This window comes from Coenobita brevimanus, chromosome 105 (assembly GCF_032717465.1).
Source record: "Coenobita brevimanus isolate Jiangsu-jjx chromosome 105, ASM3271746v2, whole genome shotgun sequence".
Lineage (NCBI taxonomy): Eukaryota > Metazoa > Arthropoda > Malacostraca > Decapoda > Coenobitidae > Coenobita > Coenobita brevimanus.
In genome coordinates this window covers 24,402,844-24,420,858 of record NC_137058.1, presented here as the reverse complement: position 1 = coordinate 24,420,858, position 18,015 = coordinate 24,402,844, and the positions used below count along the sequence as shown (strand labels likewise).

The following is an 18,015-nucleotide window of genomic DNA, read 5'->3' as shown; positions in this document are numbered from 1 at the left end:
AACCAACCACCTTTCCACCCCATCCATTCATCTCATCCTCGGCCTCCAATTCTTAATGTACTAATTTTTTCCAATCTAAATAGTTCAATGCAGCAGTAAACACACTTTCCCCACATACAATATCCAATGATCTCAAAATAAATATTGTACTGGTCACACGGTTGCATTATAAGTGGCATCACAGGCTTTACACACCTCTACCTTAGTGATTTTCCTGCACACTGAAAATTAACATTCTCTTGCACACTTTATACAGGAAGAAAACAGAACTGTGAGAAATGAAAGATGAGCAAATTGTATGTACAAAATGTTATATAATCCCAGCCGTGATGTAGCAACAATTACTGACAACCTTATGGGTGAATTATGAGGCAAACCATTTCCTCACACACATTCATCAGTATCTGTAGCTCCACAACAGGTGAGATTTGGACCTAAGTCGATTAGCATTTTTTACTCAGAAAACTCTCATCTATCACTTCCCAAAGTAATGCCCTTGCCTCCTGGTCCATTCTGTATACTGTCTTAGTCTGCATCAGGAGCATACATGAGGATACTGAGGGGCAATGTTCGTATATTCTACAGGACATAGGGTTCATAACACCATTTCCTCAGTGATTTACTTTTCATATTACACCTTAACAGTCCCTTGTCTGTCACATACATCAATATCAACATAATCTGCATCAATAATATAAATGATACTGTGTGTAATATACACACAATAATTAAACCTTAACATTATTTTGCAAGCTTTACATATTGTCCTAATATCAACAAAATTTGTATCAATAATATTAGATGATACTAGGATGTAATGTGCAGAATAAACTGTTAAGGGAGAGATAGACATATAGATAGACAGATAGAACAGGTGCAACAAAATTCCCAAATCTCTTAGCAATATGACTTTTACTTAAATACTAACAATGTAGGGTACTTTTCTACCAGTGTCTCAATGGCCACCCTTCTTTTAAACCCTCAATCATGAAACAGAAGAATATTTCACTTTGTCTTTGTAGTACTCCTACTTTAGTGATTTATTTTAATTTTACAAATTAACATTCTCTTTTATATCAAAACAAATTGGAAAAATACTTGCCATGAATATATTAACATACTACAACCATTTTATTCTAATCTGACAGAGAGCCATAACCCCTTTTACCTCACTCAATAGCCACATGTAGTCAGTCTGGAGGGTTGATTTGACTAGTAATAAGGAGGACTCATTCCTACCTCATAACAAGACTCACTAAATGTCATATACTTAACATTTAGGTTACAGGAGGGGCCCAGATATATCAGATGAAAATAAATTTAGTGCTGTATACACACAGAAATTAACGGGTAAGAAAAAAAGAGGCTTAGGTCCTTTCTACAACCTCCTCCTTATCATCATCATCATCCAGACCTCCTTTCCTACCTTTCCTTAACACTATACTTTTCATATTACAGGTCATCATCATCATCATCCAGACCTCCTTTCCTTCCCATCCTTAACAGTATACTTTTCATATTACAGGTCATCATCATCATCATCATCATCATCCAGAAGTCCTTTCCTTCCCTTCCTTAACAGCATATTTTTCACATTACAGCTCATTATTCTCCAGCATATTATTCACCGCTGTTTTAAATCAACATGGATTGCCTTACACAGAAATAAACCAGTAAGTAAGAGGAACTACACAGGCTCCTAACATAATGCAACTGTGGATCTTCACCATTTCAAGTTGCATTTTCCCTGCACACAACCTAAAAATACTACAAAAAACTTACTTGTATATCTTTTTCACCAGTTTCTCTGCATATACCATTTTTACCAGTTCCTCAGGATTTTTTTTTTTTATTCCTCAGTCACATAACAGATGTACATTTCATTGAAGCCCACATTCTAGGCTTCACTGCAACTCTTCCTTAAAGATTAATTTTGCATTTAACCATGACCTTTCTCTCAGTTTAATTCATACATTTTTAAATTCTACACATTAACTTTCTTGTGTTAATAAAAATTTAATGTTGACATAATCTACTTCAACAAGATGATACTGAAGTGCAAAAAAAAAAAAAAAAAAAAAAAAAAAAAAGAGGAGAGAGAGAGAGAGAGAGATGCAACAAACCCTTCCATGTGACATAAGAGTTGTATTTCTCCTTCTCACATCCTAAATTAATAACAAAGACCTATTTTACATTGTTTCTTTTTTTCCCACCAGTTTGGTTAATTTGGGCACCATTTAGAAAGAGAAGGCTTTATTTTCTTAGGATGGCATTTCTTCAGGGCTTCTTCAGACACTAGTCCTAACCATGAAGTGGGCAAAATGTCATGCATCAGGAAACAAAAGCTCTACCTCTAAATGGTGCCCTAACTAACCACTCTATCAGGCATACCAGTCCTTTTCACCAGTTTGCCAGCAGCTTCCCTTTTCTACCTCACTCTATCAGGCATACTAGTCCTTTTCACCAGTTTGCCAGCAGCTACCCTTTTCTACCTCCTCCATGACCTGACCTCCTCTTCATCTTCCTCTTCCACCTCTTCTTCCTCTTCAAACAACACTGGCTGGTCTGCTTCCTCCGTCTCCACTTCTTCTACAATCTCCTCTGTTATCTCCTCCTGTATAAAAGACAATATAAAGTTACAATTAGCCATACTGTTTGTACTGGAGAAATTAATTGGCCACTTGTGAGTTTTAGGCTAAAAGGAAGTTGAAAATATTGACACTGGTTATTTTTGTACCAGTAAAAACCACACTTAAAATAGATAAGTATCATGTGAAAACAGCTTTGACATAATATCAAGTACTTGCCAGTTAAATAGGGAAAGTCATAAGTAATTTCTTAAGCACACTGAAAATATGGAGAGTATTTGTTAGTATTGTCCTTGTTTATGGCAAAATGGAAGCATAACACTGTTCAATAAGTACCTGATATGTCAAATCTGTTTTCACACAATATTTTTCTGTCTTAAATGTGATCTGTGCTAATACTATGAAAATGATCAATGTTGTTATTTTCAATTCGTTATTGGCCAAAACTCGCATGTGGCCACTTCCCTTGCCTCATGAACATACCTCAATTTCTTATATGCTCAATCATTTGTTATTCATATTCCTATAACTACATACCTTAATACCCAAAAGGATGGTCTGAAACATACTGTGTCACTCTGTCCTCTGTCATCAAACCGCCCTTCCTCCAGCTCACACCACCTTCATTCATATACCTGTCCACTCTATCCCTCCACCTCATCCTTGGTGTCCCCCTCCCTCCTCCATCCCACTTACAATCATTCTCTCAGTCAATTTTTCACTCCCCATTCTCTCCACAGTTCCAAACCATCCAAGGGTGCATTTAACATTTTCTAGCACATCCACATAACATCAAAACACTCAAACTCCAAATGCAAAAATTAGAACAAGATTTTCAGGTACAGGTAATAACTTCAGAAAGATACTACAGTTTATTTATCTTTATTTGGCGATTTTTCATCCTCTTGCACCTTATTTCACACAACCCAATGGCAGAAAAAGACAATACTACCGTAACAGCTCTGCATCCTTTCCCTAGCACTACTCACTGGCTGGCATAATATTCTAATGTTAACCTCTAGCTACAGCTCAGAATTCAAGCTGGAGAGATGGCAGTTTTAAGCAAAGTTAAGGTGAAGCAGAATACATTACACCTACCAATGTATCATCAGGTGAAAGTAGCGGTGTGGTGGAGTGAGGTGTGGCAGTAACATAAGTCTGTGAGGAGAGATGCCGTGAGGTTGGCTGAGACAGAGTCTTATTTCCAACCCCAGGAGGCTGTGAGAGGCTCAGCTGGGGCGGTGGGGATGCATCAAAGGCCCAGGTGAGGGTCAGCAGACGGTCGCCCAGTGTTCGGCCTTCTGTCATGGCTTTTTCAGCTTCTCGTCGTGTTGCGTAGTGAATAGTAACCGCAGGAGTCTGATCATCCCAAAGATAGTTTGTCACCTTACCCAACGCCTGCCAGGGACAGAGGTGATCATCATCATCATCATCATTGCCAGTCAACCAAATACAGTATATAATCCTTAATTAAAGGGACATCATTGTATAATACTGATATCCAAGTTACAACACTTGTTGTTGTCTCATATTCATCTGAACATGATCCCACTGAGCTGCAGGCTGAGGTCACCCTTCTCCAGCAGTACATCATCCTTCTGTGGCATAGGCATCGAGCTGAGGAACATTCTTAAAACCAGGCAGCAGACCTGCCTAGTTATGTCACCACCACCCTGCACCTCACCATGTGGAAGGACTGCTCTGACCCTGGTGAGATGCTGCCTGCCACAGGAGGGCAGCTGTTTGCTTGTGGTTGAGGAGTCTGCTCAGCCAGACAGCCCAGGGTGGGGCAACAACAGCAGCAACCACCCAGAGGTATCCCACTCCAGTACCATATAAAAAGTAATGCTAAAAATAAATGACCAAATGTTTCACACAATTAATACAGGTACCGTATGTATAACTTACGGAGAAGTGAGCCAAGACTTCTTCTTTGTCCTCCCTCTCAAATCCTGAGGCGTTAATCTTGGTGGTGCGCCGGTCCACTGATGAGAAGGAGTGCCCGTACCCCCTAATTGCTCCCCCTCGTCCTCGACCTCTAAGACCCCCACGACCACGGCCCCTTGAATACAACCCACCCCTGAGGAGAAGAATTACATGGCACAATCATTTTACCTATAACTTCTATTGCCAGATGTCTAGAAGAGTGTATGCGAGTGAGATGCAGGGACAGTGAGGAGGAGAGGGAGACCAAGTACAGGTTGGAGGGGAGAGATATATTTAAGAGGTGGAATGAGTTGGAGGGAAGGCAAGAAAATGGTGGAGGATAAGGCGATATGGAGATGATCTGTTTGTAGCCACTCCTTACAGAATTGAGGCATCTGACAACAGACAGACAGATTACATGTACTTTACTGACTATTTATCTTATGGGAAAGTCACAGGTACTTTAACCCTACAGCACGGGGAAGTCTTACTTTGCTAGAAGAGCTGCCATTTGGTGACCAAGGCTGACACATGCAAGCATATTAGGGTCTTTATAAACAAACAAATGAACAATTACGTTGGAAGATAACAGGAAGGTTGTTATTTGGACAATTGTCCTAGCCTCAGTCACAATTTATTCATACCTCTGTCCTCTGCCTGTACTTCACACAACTCCATGTCAAGTACTTCCTTGTCTACCAGGGTTACGGGTAGATGACCAGGCTATGTTCAATGGTGGCAGTACATACATGACCTACAAACCTACGCAAGACTGTCCCTTTCATTGGTGCATCCTAACCACTACACCACTACATAAATACAAGATCTGACTACCAAAATACACAGCACTAACCTGGGTGAAGAGTATGGTAAATGTCTGATGGATCGTGTGGGAGGGTAACCATAAGCCTGCTGTTGCGAACGTAGTTGTCCGAGCCTCATTCGCAATTTATTTGTGTCCCCGCCCTCTGCCTGCACCCCGTACAGCTCCAATTCCGTGTCCAGTATTTCCTTGTCCAGCTGTGCCTTGCTGCGGGGTACAGGAGCTGAAGGGGTTGATTCAGCTGATACCAATTGGCTGCGTGTATTGTCTATGGCGCCCTGCAGACTCTTGATGGTGACTAGCAGTTTCTTCTTCTCATCGCTTTTCATGGTACTTTTGTTGTCCTCCAGTTTGCTTACCAGTACCTGAAGAAATATAAAGTACAGTAAATGACCATTACAAATTGTCTTTTTATTCATCCATTCATCATCTAATCAAGTGTTGCCCCATGATGAGCGTAGGAGCCCGGGGCTAGGCAAGTTGGTCCTGACATTTAAATGAGAATGACCAGCCTCACTCGTCCCTGAGTGGGATTACGGGGGCAACAAGCCCCAATCATCCCTTGGATATAAACCTGCACCTGCTCAGTCTAACTGGGGCACCAAAATTACCCACTAAACCACCAGGAACCATAATTTGGTTATATGGTTACCACCCAGCGCAGTAAATGGTTTCCTAGTGCACAGGCAACCATTGGGGTTGTCACTCAGCGTAGAGTCACCCATAGACATAAGGAAAAGGAAAGAATGAAGGAAAGCAAGACCGAAGAGGAAGGATGGAAAGGAAGGAAGAGAGAAAAAGGCAGGAACCCGAGAGCAGCAGTACATCAAGTGAGTGGATGGTTAGCACCCCACCTTTTAATACTTTTCAATATTTATCATCATTGCCATGCAAACCTTTTTTCCTACCAAAGAATGGGGTATGGTGGGGTCCACGAAGGAAGAAAAAACATAATGGAAGGAAAAACTATGGTAACCAAGAGTCTGCCCAATCAAATGGGCCACCCTCTTATTCACTCACCACTCAATATTTATTTCCCAGACAATTATATAAATATCGCCTGAAACCTGTGGAGTTTGCAAATACTCCTCCTCCCCCTTCTTAAATTACATGTGTCCAGCTTTGAGCACAGGCTTCACAATATGTTCTCTGCGAACCAGAAGCTCTCCTACAAACACCCCCACATATGCCACCACTTCAGCACTAACACTCACTGTCCATACTGAATACATGCTAGGGAGGTCTCATACAGGACTAGTTCACTGGTTTTAGCAGGGGTGTTTTCACAACGTCAACAGGTCTAATGGTAGGTCAGTAAAGTTTGCGTTAACAAAATTCAAATCCATAAACTGTTCCCTACCACATACGGGATTCAAACTTGCATCCACTGGGACAGCAGACCACCTCTCAACTGACTTGGCCACTGCCTCCCTGTTCTACATCCCTCCAAAATGCATGGAAAATGACCAAAATTGAACTTTTCTTTATTCAACTTCAGTATCACTATTGTGCCAGATACATATGCTGAGTATAAGACAGTGGGATTTTTTTTTTTTTTTTTACAGTATAGTGAGGAAGGTTGTGTATGTTAATAGTAGGTGTGACATCAATACATGAAGATTTAATACACTAATATCCTCTATGATGTCAAAGCTGAAAGGTGTGTGATGATGAGATGACAGCTGCTAAACGATGCCAATCTGCATTTTTCTTGCGTGTGGCAGGAGAATCTTAACTGCTGCTGTTAGGGACACAGCTGTGATGAAGTGTGGCTCATACTTAACTAGTGAAAGTTTCACTGCTAACTGTAAAGCTGATATGCCCTACTGCCCACGATTTACAGTAAAAACTGGATGCAACTGGCACTGATGGTTGGCCTACACATGGTGGCACTATGTACCAGGGTGATGTAGCTTCAGCATTCACCCAGAAGCCTAACCCTTCATATTTCCCTGCACCTCACTTTTGGAAGGACACTAGTCAATCTTATCCTGGTGAGGCACTGCCTACCTCAAGGGGGTGCCAGTTCCCTACATGATGATGTACTGTTCTCTACCTCAAGGATGGCTCCACAGAAGTGGTTGGTTACCTCTGACTGACAGGTCTGCTTGGCCAGACAGATCAGGGTTATGCAACAACTGGATGCAAATTGCTGTGCTCTGGAATACATCATCACCATCAACAAAAAGGTTACAACGTACCTTCAGTTGTTGCATCTGCTTTTCTAACAGCTGTCTCTTTCTCTGTTCAACTTCAGACTTGAGCTTCATTGCATCTTGCTTTTGCTTTTCTACTTTATGCTTGGCTGCAACCTGTTCAAGAAAAATATATGGGTAAGTGCAAATACAGTATGAAACACAAAAGCAAAAAAATCAACAAATCTTTACTCCCCCATGAAGAGAGTATGGGCCCGGGACTGGGTTTCTTAGTCACACATTTTAGGTGTGACACACTGCCCTTCCCTCAGTGGCACAATTTTACACTAACATTAAATCAATTCAAATGAAATGACACCTTACTTCCTGTTATGAAATCCCCATACAGTACTGAGGTTGGCCAGGGTACCCTGATGAGCTGGAAGCTAAACCAAGTACCAACACAAGCTACATACTTCCTAAGAGTTGCTGAAAGCCGTTATGTAAATTTTAATTCTCAATTCTAAAATCATCATCTTAATGGACTGCATAACTGAAAAAATTCCTGTTGCCTTTAAATGCTTCAAATACTGCATATGTGCGATACTTTGAAAGCCGTTCCTAACTTACAGTGAGGACTGGTGTTGAAAAGGGATGCCTCCACTTGGTGGCACTAACATAACCAAGCAGCTCAGATGACCAATTATACACATGTTCCTCAACTCCCTCCCTATCCCCCGAAATGAGGGATGGTGGACTGCAGAAGAAGGCCTTCAGCATACAGTTCAACAGGTTTACATTCAGATGAATCTGAGCCCAATACTACTGCCAACAAGGATTCTACTACACTGAAGACTGCTGGTACAATTCTCCTGTCCATTCTTACCTCAGCAGCCAGAAGCTCCTGCTGTTTCAAAATGGCTTCAATCTCCTGTTTCTTTGCATCCACAGGTGGAGCAGACGGCTGTGGGAACTCTGGCGCTGAAACGGACACGGCCGGAGGACTGGACAGGGGTGAGGTTGGAGTGACTGGAGTTGGTTTGGGCATATGAACAGCTGTGTACATTAAATTCTGATTAGATGTCTGAAGGGATTAACACTGAGAGGTATCATCATCATTTTTTTCCCCACCTAACAGTGGAATGAGGGAGGGTCCAGAAAGCAAGAAAGAAAAAATATAGTGGAAGAACTAATCAATAGCTTGCTCAGTGAAATGGGTCATACATTCCAGGGGTGGCTCACATACAACTGCATTTGTATTTGAGGTGTATTCAAATACAGTACATTTTCAGAGTATTTGTATTTGTTATTGTATTCTGGCAACCAGAAAAGAAGTACACTCAACTCTCTGCTATCACGGGTTCCACTATAGCGTATCTCGCTATCACGCCTATATAAAAAACTACCCAAATACCTTTATCATGCACTAAATGCCTGCTATCGCGCACCACAAATGTTCGAAAAATTTAAAAAGGCCAGGCTCCAGTGCTCCACCCAACCAACAAAAGCTTCACTCCGTGATTGGTCGTGTGACGTCAGTGCCAGCCGAGCGCTGATTGGCAGCCCGACCGAGTCTCCTGCCCGCCAAACCATTCAAGTGCGCGCCCTCAGACCGTGAACGATGATAGCGAGAACAATAACCTTTTTATGATGTGACCATGGCCAACGTACCCCCTCCCCATCCCCCTACCATCACCCAACATAATGCTGTGGCACCTGGCAGGGAAATAAAGAAGAGGAAGAACCTAAGTTATGCAGATAAACTGGAAATGTGAAACTTATAGAGAATGGTGAGACCAAGCGAGGTGTGGGGAAGAAACATAACATCAATGAATCAACTGTGAGGGGTATTTATAAGAATCGTGATCATATCACAAAACATGCTCATTTTTAGACTATTATATATTAATACGTGGTACAAAAAAGGTATCTTAGGGGTAAATATTGAGGTCATGGCACCAATTAGAATTACCATAAGTTCTTCAATTCGGCTATCATGGTTTCGGCTATAGCACAGCCATAGCGGGACCAATTGGGAGTGATAGCTGAGGACTGAGTGTATTTTGTATTTGTATTTCTTCATCCTGTTTTATGTGTTGTTATTTACAGGCAATTTGTGAAATTTTCTGTGCACTAATGATGATAAAATGTAATTCTTATGTGTAGGTATTTGTATTTGTAATTGTATTTTTGAATTTGGGAATAAAAGTATTTGTATTTTTGTATCATAGCTTCAAAAGTAATTGCTTTACAAAAAAGTATCTGATCCAACCCTGATACATTCATTCACTACACAAATCTCCACAATCCTGGCTCAACCTTATAGCACACATTCCATACACAACTTCATAATTACCAATCAGTGTTAATTTGATGAATGGGAAAAAAAAATGTAATGCACCCCTCCATACAAAATTCATCCAACCAGCTCAATTCCTTCTCAGTTTCCTTAAACTCATCACTCTGACTTTTTATTTTTTTTATTTTCCTTTAATGAACATACTACGATAAAGTACAACTATTCAGCTTCAAAATAACACCACAACCAGCATCCTATCATAAAAAGTATATTTACACTGACTGATCAAAGAAAAACATCACAAAGTGAATATGCGGCTGAGACTAAAATTGTGCATCTCTTTCCTTTTGCTTTATTGCACAAAGAAATGCAAAAATTACCATAATCTATATATCATTGTAAAGGTAATTTATTGTATTTTTGCATGGTTAAACCAAAGTTACATATCTTTACTCGTTATTTTTGCTGAATATTTTTCTACGGCAAGGTATAAAATTTTTGCTTATTGCCTATCTTAACTCGTCCTTTTGACATTTTATTTTCTTTGTTCTCCTTTTTTGAACATAGTATGATAAAGTACAACTATTCAGCTTTAAAATGACAACAAAACCAACATTCTATCATGAAAAGTGTATTTACACAGAGTGATCAAAGTAAAATAACAGGCAGCGAAGATGTGGGTCAGTGTGAGTGGCTGACTCTAGCACAGACATAATCTTCCCGGCCCAGAAACCTGATAGGGTTAATAAACACCCTTCAGTATGAAAGGTCTTTCCAAACTTGAATTTAATCATTTGGTAGATGCAAGAATACAAGCGAAAAGACATCATCTGGATTCCAGGAGTTCAATACAGCCTTAACCCGTGAACTGCACAATTACCTTTTTTTATCCCACCTCGTCATGCACAAAAAACGAGGGGATTTTTTTTTTTTTTTTTTTAGTTGTTGTTTATTATAAACTTGAAGATAAACATCCAGGCATCATCAGGTGAAAAAGAAAATAATCTCTCTCTCTGTCTTTGCGTAGGGCCATGTGTAAATTTAAGTACAGGAGTAGTGAAAAAATGAAAAAAAAAATATATATACTTTTATTTATTATAAACTTAAACATCCAGGGCATCATCTGGTGAAAAGAAAAAAAATCTCACTCTCTCCGTCTTTGTGTAGTGCCATGCGTAAATTTGCGTAGGGATTGAGTTGCTTACGGTGATGCACAGCCAGCACAGCCTGAGCTGTGGCTCGCAATCCACGGGTTAATAAACCTTGTAGAATACAAGGTCTTTCCTATGCTGAATAACACTGTCTGATGGCAAGAATAATATACATAATGCATCACTGGACTATGGGTGGTTAACTTGGCCTAAAATTGCCACATCTCCATCCTGAATGCTGAGTTGGTTAAAAAAAAAAAAAAAAAAAAAAAAAAAAAAGCAGAATAAAGGATGTCAGGTTAGTCACAAAAAAGTGCCATGGAAATGATGCAAAGCCACAGCACTGTATTTCTCTGCCATCAGGGGTGGCCACAAACAAATCACCTCCACATTGCTCTGCTCTCCACTATCTCCCTGCAACTCACAATCCTCTCTCACAACTCTCCATCTATTTCTTGGTCTCCCCCTCCTCCTCTCCCCCTCCAAGTTAAAGCGAAAGAATAAGTTAAAATGGAGACTTACTGTATGTTGTGGTGGTGACAGGGGCAGCTGTGGTGGCCGACTGGAGGGCGTGAGTGTTGTACACTGTCTTGACTAGGCTTCCTCGTGATAACAGTACCTGACGACAGGAGGCCTAAGCAATAATAATGTATACTACTAATTTACTTTTCACATCATCATCATCATCATCATCTCACCTCTTTTTCCCACCCACAGGCAGGGAGAGGTAGGGTCCAGAAAGCCAGGAAATACAGAGTTTGATAACAGGATAACTGATCACCAAAAGCCTGAGGAAATGGACTACACACACATTCATTCACTATTCATGCTCTTGGAATCCTGGATCTGCATGTTCCCTATCCTAGAAATACACAACCTAAACACGTATGGGCCTTACCATTTTAGTCTTACCCTTAGAATTTTTCCATCTTATTCAGTGTTTTATAAGGCTGGCTAAGGTGGTGATGGTAAAATAGGGTAGGTGAGACCTACCATGACCAACCCTCAGAAGCAAACCCTTTTGGGCCATTTCCAGTTGGAACACCTTAATCCATAAGACCACCAGGCATCCCACTGGCTATAGGATTACTACACATTGCATTAAATGGTCTCCCTAAGCTATAACCCACTTTTATGATTATTTTTTTTAAATGTGTCCAATTCTGGGCAAAGGCTTCAGGGCCTATCCCATGGCCCAGTAGCCCTCCTACACATCTCCACGTCACAACTTCAATGCCAACACCCATCATCCGTACTGAATGCAAGCTAGGGCTGTCTCATACAGGACTGGTGTACTGGTAGTAGCAGGGGTATTTTTATAACATGTCAGTGGGTCTTCTGGTAGGTCAGTAAAGTCTGCTTTTATTAAATCCAAATCCTTAAACTGTTCCTTGCCCCAGCCCGGATTTGATCCTGGGTCCATTATGACTGCAGGCTGCTTCTCTACCGATTCAGCCACCGCCTCCCCCTGACTTGTCCACCACACCACCACCGTCCAATCCTATGTTGCCCCATGAGGAGTGTAGGAGCCCGAGGCTAGGCGAGTTGGACCTGACATTTAAGATGAGAGTGACCAGCCTCACTCATCCCTGAGTGGCATTACGTAAGCAATAAACCCCAACCAGCCTTGGATATAAACCTTCACTGGCTTAATCTGATAGGAGCGCAATAATTACTCACTACACCACCAGGTGCCATAATCTGGTTATATGATTATCACCTTGTGTGGTAAATGGGTTCTCGGTGTGCAGGAAACCATTTGGTTTGTCACTCAGTGTAGAGTCACCCACAGGCAGAAGGAAGAGGAAAGAATGAAGGAAAGAAAGGCAGAAGAGAGAGTGTAAAGTCACCCGTAGGCAGAAAGAAGAGGAAAGAATGAAGGAAGAAAAGACAGAAAAGAGAGTGTACTCAAACGTAGGCAGAAGGACGAGGAAAGAATGAAGGAAATAAAGACAGAAGAGGGAGTGTAAAATCACCTGTAGGCAGAAGGAAGAAGAAAGAATGAAGGAAAGAAAGACAGATGAGGAAGGAAGGAGATCTTACTGTAGTATAATTAAAACAAACACACACACACACAAAACCTAAACATGTATAGGCCTCACCTTTTCACTCTTATCCTCAGTGGTGTCCACCTTGTTAAGTGTTTTGTTGGGATGTCGCACTCCCAGTCTGTCCTGCAGTGGTCGGCTCAGGTGATGGTGAGGGTAGGTGCTCCCTGGAACACTTGTCTTGTTCTGAAAATACAAAATAATACAAATCAGTGCTGTGCTGACAATTCCTCCTCCTATTCATCATCATCATCATTTCCGAGGCTTTACACCCTACTGGGAAGCCCCTCATGATGTATTCCTGCCTACTTCTCATCCATTCATTCATTATCTAATCCAGTATTGCTCCATAAGGAGTACAGGAGCCCGGGGCTAGGCAAGTTGGTCCTGACATTTAAGATGAGTGACCAGCCTCACTCATCCATGAGCAGCATTTTGTGAGCAATAAACCCCAACCACCCCTTTGGATATAAATCTGCACCAGCTCAAATCCCTTCACCTTTATCCTTCTATTTCAGTGACTTCCCTTCTCTTCCTATTTCCTCCCATCCTTCCTGTCACTCTGTCTTACTCTTTTTCCACTTCAGGCAACTCTACCCTCAGTGACAAAACTAATGCTTTTCATTAACCCAAGAAACCACTTACAATGCTGGTTGGTATCCACATAACCAAAGAATTGGGTGATGTGGAGTCCTGAGTAATACACCAGTATCTGCTTACCTGGGAAGTGTGCCAGAACACCTTAATGAAGCGGTTGTTCAGTACTGCCTCTGTGCTTCTATATGCTGCATTGGCCTCAGAGTGTCCACTGAACGTCACCAATGCATTCTCTGGGTTGCCCTCATGGTGGACCTGCAAACAATAAGGGTGACATGTGACATGGTTATGTGTCTGTATATCATCATCATCATCATCATAACTCTTACAATGACTGTCACCAATGCACTCTCTGGGTTATCCTTGTGGTAAACTTGGCATAAAAAGGATGAGCCAGTTGGTAATAAATTAGTAAAATTTCAGATATTTATTATCCTTTAATTATTAATCTCATTTATAACACCAGTGTTGTAGAGAGATGCCTTAACATAGTAGCATCAATATAACCGTGCAACGGCACTGCCCAGTTATAAAAACGTCCCTCACTTCCCACCCTATCCCCCAAGAAGAGGATGGTGGACTGCACTAGGCAACTTCAGTCTGAATTCCACCAGGATCACATCAAGATGAGCCTGGGGCCTACACAAAAATAATAAAGTTATAATAATTGGAGAGTGAGAAGTGTGAATGCTGATGGTTGAGTTGCAAGAGGCAGACCTTAAAAAATAAAAAGGTGACCAGTACTTACATATGCAAGAATGTTGGAGCCTTTATGAACTAATGAACAAACAAACATATGAACTAAACATAATTCAGCTAACAGAATGTACCACCCATAATCCAACACTCCCAAACTTAAAAGAAATGGTAACTGAGGTCCACAATGAAGCTGAGGTTGGGTGTATGTGTGAGGTACTGTACATGAATGAGCCTATGAGGGGAAGTGATGTGGAGAGAGGGCAGCCTGATGATGGAGGACAGAATGACATGGAGACAAATGTTCTGTGGCCACCCCTTCTAATATTAAGATGTAAGGTTATAAACAGATACAAATATGCACTGGCAGACGGCAGCCTGATGGTACAGGACAAGGTAACGTGGAGACAAATACACTGTTTACCTACCTAAATACTGACAACCATCCTCAACTCTGAAAAATGGCCATTAAGGTGTTCAATGGTTTAACTAAGACAGGGTACAGGTGACTATGTCCAGTTGACAGACACAAAACGAGAGAGAAATTGATAGATAGACAATAAATAGACAGACAGATAACCCACTGAATTACTTGAATATCAAAAATGGTCCTAAACTTAAAGAAATGGTTGTTGAGGTGTGCCATGGTATTATGAAAGCGGAATTTCGTGCAGCTCAAGGATGCATGTCTACTTATGGCACACAGACAGACATGATACACAGACAGATGGATAGACAGATGTGCCTGTGCATTACCTGAATATTAACAACGGTGCCAAATTTAGAGAAATGGTCATTAAGGTGTGCGATGGTATTAAGGCCGGGTGGAATTTTGCGCAGCTCCAGTGTACAAGAGTCTATGTCTGGCCGAACCCCCTTGGCTGCTGGTGGGGGGCCGTGGCTGACTGACACCACCGGCCCCAGTCTCTTGGCCAGGGATGGGCCGACACTACCACTGCCACCCACACTCTGAAAGGAAAGTGATGACAATTCAGTCCATTTCTCACATTCACGGGTATCTGCAGGTTAACCCACTGATGCCACAGACATCTTATTAATTTTATTTTTGCCATTTCCTAATGACTGTATTTAGCTTATGAGGACCTTATCAAACTGAAGCAGGTTAGATATAGTCTGAAAACGCCTTCAGCACAGAAGGTCTTTAGTAATAAAATTAAACAAAATAATAAACTTATAATAAAGGTAACCTTGCATTAAAGGGCAAAAGTGTATTCTGTGTGGATATAACAATCTCCTGTTAAATTATCTCCATATAAATTTTCAACAAGAAAGGTTTAATATATGACAATTCTTTGGGGTACTGCACAGAGGCAATCAAATAATTTTATAACTGCAAGGGCTGTTTTTTCCATGTGCCAACTATTCACAGATTTTCATCATTCACAGGCAAGTTTGTTAAGTACCCTACATAAACTGTACTATGCTTGTTTCACCTTAACTTTGGCCAGAATTTCATCCTTCTGCAGCCCATTTCATGTAGGCTAGCTCAGTGGCAGAAAAACACAATACTATGGTTCAACATTCTTTCCATGGAGCTTCTTTATGACCAGGATCATTTTCTAGAGCTAATCTATTGCCAAAACTTGGCATTCAAGCTGGGGAGATGGCAAGTTTAGTCCAACTTAAAAAAAATTATAATAATAATTTATAACAAAGAAGAAAACAGAAAAAATTAAAGGAAAATAGTTTGTCATAAGATGTCCCCTAGAGTCTAAGGGTTGAAGTTACACTGCAAGCAGGAGAACAACTCACCCCAATGTGATTTCCGTTGTTGACTGGGACACTGATGAGCTCCCGAGAGGTTGTTGACGGTAGTGGGGGTGGAGGGGCGGAGAACCGTGGTCCCCCCATAGCTCCTGGTCCACGGTCTGGGCCACCCCCATAGTACAGACCTTGGCTTGGCCCCGGCTGGCTCACCCACATGCTTGGCTCACGTGGTGTGTATTCCCCTGCAAAGAAATCCATCCATCATCAAATCCTACGTTGCCCCATGAGGAGCATAGGAACCCGGGGCTAGGCAAGTTGATCCTGACATTTAAGATGAGAGTGAATCTATCTATTCTATCTATCTACCGCCAGACGCCATAATCCCGTAAGGGGTGGCCATTTGACTTTGAGTTATTTGTTTTATGGGGAGGGGCACTAACCCTCCACCAACCCACTTGTTGACACGTAGGGAGCGCATATGGTTTGGTTATATGGTTACCACCCAGCGTTGTATCTCCATTCTCATATTTATTAACACTGTCATGCTCTGATACCTACTCTGATGAAATTAAACTGCTCCAATTTTGAAAGCTAGCCACACACTCTCCACAATTAGGCAGGAAATATTCAGCCACAAGTACAGTCACTCTGGGATCCTCTGTCTGAGTGTCTGTATACAAAGTCTCAGATGACACTCACATTGTTACAAATCTTATTACACATTTCAGTTTTTTTCCCAACAGCTTCCAGCAACTGTTGGGAAGTAATCTGCTGGCTTTGGCACTTGGTTTAGCTTTCAGTTCACGGAAATCATCAGCTGTATCACAGCCAACCTCAATATAAGAATTCTTTACGAGGAAATAAATATGTATACAGCATATGTATTTTGTATTTATGTTCCATCTTAACCCGCCGTGTGCCAGTGCCGTTTTAAAACGGTCTGACTTAGTTCCGCGGCCAGTGCCAGTGCCGTTTTAAAACGGTTCAAAATAAAAAACTTCACTGTGACCGCATTTTTCAAGACTCGCGGGTAAAAATTGGCAGGCATGTAAGGTAACTGTTCCTCTACCATCCCCCATGCTGTCAAGGCCATACACTCACTCGCTTCCCACCTCACGCTCACTCTGCCTGTGTGCCTCACCCAGTGCTATACATAGTGAAGGCATTTTGTAGACAGTTTCATGTAAATGTAAGTTGTCAATATTTTCTTGTAAGTGTAAGGACTATATAGTGAAGTCAAGTTGTAAATACCTTTTTGTAAGTGCCAGGACTGAACATAATGACATCAGGTTGTACCTATCTCCAAGTAAGTGTAAGATAATGCATTCACAGTGAGAAAAACACACAAATTGTGATAGATGCTGAAGTAATAAGTAATCAGAAAAGTGTACTGAACATTGCTATTCCTTCCCAGCATAAATACCTGAGTATACCTTACATAGAAAACGGCTCTCTCTCACATACGTGGTGTGAGTGAGAGAGCGGCTATACCTGTACACGAGTATGCAGGACTCAATAAAACTCATTTCCGTGCCTCGGTGAGCATTTGGTCAGTGGGGTGTGCCAGCTGAAGTAGATGGGAATGGTAGTGCTTTGGTGGACATCTGTGCTGGTAAGGGGTTGGCAATAGCCAACACCTACTTTCGTCATAAGATGATCCACCGGTATACATGGAGAGTAATGAGGAGGATGGATGGTGAACTTGTTGAACGAAAGGCAATGATAGACTACGTGTGTGTGGATGAGCGAATGAGAAGACAAGTGTTGGATGCAAGGGTGTGGAGAGGGTGGGGGAATGGAGTCTCGGACCATCACTTAGTGATGGCCAAGGTAGAGCTGCAAAGAAAGTGGTTGAGGAGGCGAAGGGGAAGACAGGAGGAAGCAGCTCCTGTGAGAAGAGTGGAGAAATTGCAAGATAGTGAGAAAAGGACAGAGTATAAGAGCATAGTGGAAGAAAGATTGGGAAGGTATGAGCTAGAGCAGATGGAAGGGGTGGAAGACGTATGTAAGATATTCACAGAAGA

General features: G+C 41.6%; 1 protein-coding gene across 1 annotated transcript in view; it reads right to left on the bottom strand.

Moving 5' to 3' along the window:
• Window positions 1–2,214: 2,214 nt before the first annotated feature.
• The window catches only part of swm (Zinc finger protein swm), a 31,356-nt gene continuing 15,555 nt past the window's right edge, over window positions 2,215–18,015 (bottom strand). Inside the window, exons 9-19 of the mRNA XM_080285307.1 lie at window positions 16,037–16,233; window positions 15,020–15,232; window positions 13,691–13,822; window positions 13,025–13,156; window positions 11,445–11,541; window positions 8,359–8,528; window positions 7,539–7,649; window positions 5,368–5,702; window positions 4,497–4,668; window positions 3,687–3,986; window positions 2,215–2,614 (exon numbers count right to left, since the gene is read on the bottom strand). Of these exons, the coding sequence (XP_080141433.1) occupies window positions 2,489–2,614; window positions 3,687–3,986; window positions 4,497–4,668; window positions 5,368–5,702; window positions 7,539–7,649; window positions 8,359–8,528; window positions 11,445–11,541; window positions 13,025–13,156; window positions 13,691–13,822; window positions 15,020–15,232; window positions 16,037–16,233 (1,985 nt within the window). The 3' untranslated portion in view covers window positions 2,215–2,488. The remainder of the gene's footprint in view (window positions 2,615–3,686; window positions 3,987–4,496; window positions 4,669–5,367; window positions 5,703–7,538; window positions 7,650–8,358; window positions 8,529–11,444; window positions 11,542–13,024; window positions 13,157–13,690; window positions 13,823–15,019; window positions 15,233–16,036; window positions 16,234–18,015) is intronic.